Source organism: Palaemon carinicauda, chromosome 31 (genome assembly GCF_036898095.1).
Source record: "Palaemon carinicauda isolate YSFRI2023 chromosome 31, ASM3689809v2, whole genome shotgun sequence".
Classification (NCBI taxonomy): Eukaryota; Metazoa; Arthropoda; class Malacostraca; order Decapoda; family Palaemonidae; genus Palaemon; species Palaemon carinicauda.
This window is the reverse complement of record NC_090755.1, coordinates 17,453,837-17,458,836: the sequence shown is the minus strand read 5'-3', so window position 1 is coordinate 17,458,836 and position 5,000 is coordinate 17,453,837. Positions and strand designations below refer to the sequence as shown.

The following is a 5,000-nucleotide window of genomic DNA, read 5'->3' as shown; positions in this document are numbered from 1 at the left end:
CAATGAAATAGTTTTTTTTTCTAAAAGTCATTTTTTGCTAGATAGGAATTTTTTTCATCATGGTAAAAAAATAAACCCTGTAAATCAGGGAAAAAACTAAGAAAAAAAGAATATGAAAAAGAATTGGAAAAAGGGCCCTATTTGATTGTTCAATAATGTCTTTCTAAGTTATATACCAAATGTCCATGCTATATCTTCGAATCTAAGGGAGAAGATAGAATTTGAAGGTCAATAAGTGTAGTTTTGAGGTACAGGCATTCAAAGTTTATTTTCATATTTTTACAAAGATAATATTAATAAATCATGATTATCAGGAATTTGATGTTTCTTTTTGGATATTTGTAAATCAAAACAATGTTATTTATCATAATTTAATCATAAATGAAGATCCCCTTGCTCTATATCTTGCTTTTTAGACTCCTTGTTTCTCCTTCATCCACAACACGCTCCTTCACTAACTCCGCTAATATTGCCGATATTACCCACTTCTAAACTCTAATCAGAGCAAATTTTTTTCTCCCTTGTGTTAGCAAGATGTTGAAATTGTCTTTTCCTCTTTGGCATGATGAAATTCTTGCCGAAACCAAGAAAAACAGATGTAAAAGTGAGCAAATGTCAGAGGTCGAACTCAAACGTGTACCCTCTCTGAGGTTTGTGCTAGCACTGAAGAGTGTAAAAATAACTTCCTGTCTTGTGACTCATAGAATCCATACAGATGCCATTGCTCACAATTTGTTTTATATTAAAGTCTAATGATTATCAAAATTTACGATAACAGAAGAAATATTGCATATTCTTGTAGAGATCAATGTTTTTAGCTTATTGAGTTGATTTTACTAATTACCTTGTAATTATGAAAGTAAGAGGAATTTTGACAAAATATTTCGTAAACGCATTTTCATTGCTATACAAAGTTCTATGAATTTTTTCAGGATTTTGCATTTTTCGTTGTATACCCCCATATGCTGGAATACTGGCCGGACCCCTTAAAATAATTCAGCAAGATAGCTACCTATATGAATTTTTTTTTTAAATGGAGTACTTGTTATGATGAAAAAAAATTATAAATGTATGCAAGAGTTAAAAATTAAAAAGATAATTATTTAGAATAACCGATAATGCATTTTCAAAACTTATGAAGCAAGGCTGGACATATCTCTATCTAAAGAAAATAACCTAGAGACAATGATAAGGTGAATAAGGAAGTTACTTGCTGACTTTAGTCCATATTTTTAATTTATTTTTTATTTTAAGACTTTAGAATTGGCCTGTCTGGGGACATCAAGGCCAAAACTGGTTTTATCATATCAAATATGAATGCTACTATACCTTAACTTTTCCATCCAAGGGCAACATGGTATCTCTGAGAGCTTGGCTTTCTGGTTCGCTAAATGCTGAAGGTCCCTTGTAGATATCACTGCAAGGGTTATCACTTGTACCAATGCCTTCAAAAAGAGAATAAAATCGTTAAATTAAAAGTTACTACTTTATAAGAAATGATATTTTATCAAAATACTATGTATTAAATGTAAAACATCTTAGGGCAAAATATGTTCCATACAGCAGAATTTATATTGAGTTACCAGATAGTAGGTTGGCCAGGGCACCAGCCACCTGTTGAGGTACTACCGCTAGAGAGTTATGTGGTCCTTTGACTGGCCAGACAGTGCTCCATTGGATCCTTTTCTCTAGCTAAGGTTCACTTTTTCTTTGCCCACACACACACACACACACACACACACACACACACACACACACACACACACACACACACACACACAATAGTATGGCCTATTTTTGACCTATTCTCCCCTGTCCTCGTACACCTGACAGCACTGAGATTACCAGACAATTCTTCTTCACCCAAGGGGTTAACTACTGCACTGTAATTGTTCAGTGGTCACTTTCCTTTTGGCAAGGGTAGAAGGGACTCTAGCTATGGTAAGCAGCTCTTCTAGGAGAAGAACACTCCAAAATCAAACCATTGTTCTCTAGTCTTGGGTAGTGCCATAACCTCTGTACCATGGTCTTCTATTGTTTTGGGTTAGAATTCTCTTGCTTGAGGGTACACTCGGGCACACTATACTATCTTATTTTTCTTCCTCTTGTTTTGTTAATTTTTTTTATAGTTTATATAGGAGATATTTATTTTAATGCTACTGTTCTTAGAATATTTTATTTTTCCTTGTTTCCTTTCCTCACTGGGCTATTTTCCCTGTTGGAGCCACTGGGCTTATATCATTCTGCTTTTCCAACTAGGGTTGTAGCTTAGCAATTAATGATAATAATAATAATAATAATAATAATAATGATTAATGATTAATGATTGATAATCAATAATAATAATAATGATAATAATAATAATAATAATAATAATGATAATCATCATCATCATAAAGGGTTTCTAATGCCTTAAATGTTTAAAAGGAGCAAAAGCTAAATGAAGGGAGTAGAGCCATCATGTTGCTTTGAGATTGGCTATTTAGATTACCTAGGCCCTAAGGGACATAACGAACTATGAAACAGGTACTTTATTAAGAGAGTAATAAGAGTATGCATGCAGTGGAAACAGCTGGACTATTGGTAATTACGTGTATATCATTATTATACAAAGCAAATCTTTTATTAGATTTATGATGAATGTTTTCAATCTTTCTCAACAAATACAGCTGGCTTTTAATATTTGCTGGTTTAATTTTCATCGGTTCAATGATTCAGTTGGCAGACCCAAATCATTATTTGTGATCCTTCTTGTTATTCTGGCTCCTGTCACAGCAGTGATAGTTGTGCTTCCCGACAGTCGTGTTCGCTTGCCGAGTCCCCTTTACAGAGATATGTAATCTTTGCAAATACTCTAGAAAAGTGTAATTGATATATGGCAAGGTATTTAAAGGACATTGATCATAAAAATTGTACAGGAGACACTTATTTGCAGGTATAAAATCTTGTTTGATTTTACTATCAAAGAAGATTTTTGGGATCCGGCAGTTGTAAGTATATATAATCTATCATTTTAAGCAGTCATAAATTGCTTCATTTTAGTATAATTCTCCCCCGCTTCACCTTGTCTAAGACCTTCCTATCAATGTTCATGTTATTTCAACAAACCTCCAGATAAAAGATATATCAGATGTTTTCGTTGTTATCAACATCTTGAGGGTTGGGGGTAAAAGTAACTTTTTTTCTGGGGGTACTTTTAAGAGAAAATTTATTCCATGATATTTACAATGTGCCCACGACATGTAATCATTTATTCACTTAGGCCCTTTTCTAAACTAATCTAGACCTAATTTACCCTGGTCATTCAAACTGCCACCACATAGTTGCATCTCAATTGTGATTCAATCACAACCTTTTGATTTTTTAATCTTTTTATCGTCCTCCTTACAACATCAAACTACAGCAAAAAGTTCTCAACTGCACTCAAACTTTTCCACTCTCACATTATTTAGTTGCCTCTTATAAGTACTAGTTCCCATGATACAAGACTTCATTCTCTTTAGGCCTCATGTCAGTTTTATCCTTGGATGTAAAATCATTCTACTAGAACACTGAATCAATGCAACTGCAAATTATCTCTACCTCTTGCAACCTCAGTTGTTTTTTACCCAACATGCAATTCTATTGCTCTTTCCTTTATGCCTACACCACCAACTCTAAGGACTGTACATAAAGAATTCTCAAGCTAAGATTATAGAAGAGTCTTACCTCCCCATTGATATACAAAATTTCTGTTGAGGTCAACACCAGGACATGTGGAATGAGATGCCCTGTTCTTGCGCCATAGACGATTCTGATTGATGAAAGATTGGAATTATCAAAACTGACAAATGTGTATAAATCCAAATGTTTTATAATTTTTGAGAAGCTGTACATGAATCACCAGTCAAAATTTCTTGAAATGATGTCTTGCAAAAAAAAAAAAAATAAATAAAAAAAAGAGCACTGTCAAAATATAGTTCAATTAACAAAGCAATTTCTTATAGTATGGAAAAAATTCAAAGGAAAAAACTTTAATGAATTATCAGCTCAACTTACACTTTCCCAAGTATAAACATATCCATCCGGATTAAGCATGGGTATTATTTGCCATTCAATGTTCTCTGTAAAACTTGTAGCAGTAAGAAGATTTTGAATAACATACAGCGCAGAATGTGGGCTAACCCATTCCCGAGCATGTATACCTGAAAATCAAACAAGCATTCATGAAATTGAAATGGTACAAAAAGTTTTTGTGGGAACCTTGTAAAAATGTAAGCCTAGTGCCTGTGCATATTTTTCTCATATGTTTATTTCATGAGCAGACAAGGAACTTTGACCAAATCCTTGCTTAACCCTTTAAAGTAGCATACCCTTCGTGGTTCAAACACAATTCGATCTCTATTTAACACATTTTTATCTAAATTTAGTTCTAGAATAAATATTAAGTTATAACAATAATAATAATAATGTGTTGTTGAAAATAATGGCTGCCTCAGTTGCATTAATCTTATACTCCGTCTTCTAGATGGCTCTAATTATCTTCTTTTCAGGACTACTGCATACAGCCAGTAACTGAACAAAATTCATCCTTCATGGTGGGTAGTGAAATTCAGGAATAATTAGCGAGTCAAGGTTTTAATATAAAATTCACAAATTAGGCAAGATTCACAATTCAGGTAAAATTCACAATTCAGGTGAAAGTATTCAGAGAACAAGCTATGCGGTTTGGGAGTGCTGTCTCCCTTCCTCAGGCTTCAGTGCTGGAAACGATGAGAGCTACGTCCTTATATATGGCAATTCTGGCTTAGTCAGAGAGGCAGCGAATTTTTCATTGGCTACCTCGAGCGGAGCAAATAGAATGGCTGATCCTCATTGGCTAAGCTGCTCGCTGAGAGAGGCTGTAGTACAGTCAGACTGCCATCCCACTCACTACTGGGTGTTGAGTCACCATCTTGTCCTCTGGGAGCTGGGCTCTGATTGGTGGGAGCGCTCGCCGAGAGGGTATGTAGGCTAGGCAG

The 5,000-nt window shown here is 34.5% G+C and overlaps 1 protein-coding gene and 1 long non-coding RNA gene across 2 annotated transcripts in view; one reads left to right on the top strand and one right to left on the bottom strand.

Annotated features, from left to right (window-relative positions):
• Positions 1-5,000, top strand: part of LOC137624895 (uncharacterized) — a 227,285-nt gene that overhangs the window by 10,011 nt on the left and 212,274 nt on the right. The gene's annotated exons all lie outside the window — the stretch shown is intronic.
• The window catches only part of LOC137624893 (carboxypeptidase B-like), a 57,216-nt gene that overhangs the window by 7,183 nt on the left and 45,033 nt on the right, over positions 1-5,000 (bottom strand). The window contains exons 7-9 of the mRNA XM_068355831.1: positions 4,039-4,184; positions 3,709-3,793; positions 1,330-1,445 (exon numbers count right to left, since the gene is read on the bottom strand). Coding sequence (XP_068211932.1) covers positions 1,330-1,445; positions 3,709-3,793; positions 4,039-4,184 — 347 coding nt within the window. The remainder of the gene's footprint in view (positions 1-1,329; positions 1,446-3,708; positions 3,794-4,038; positions 4,185-5,000) is intronic.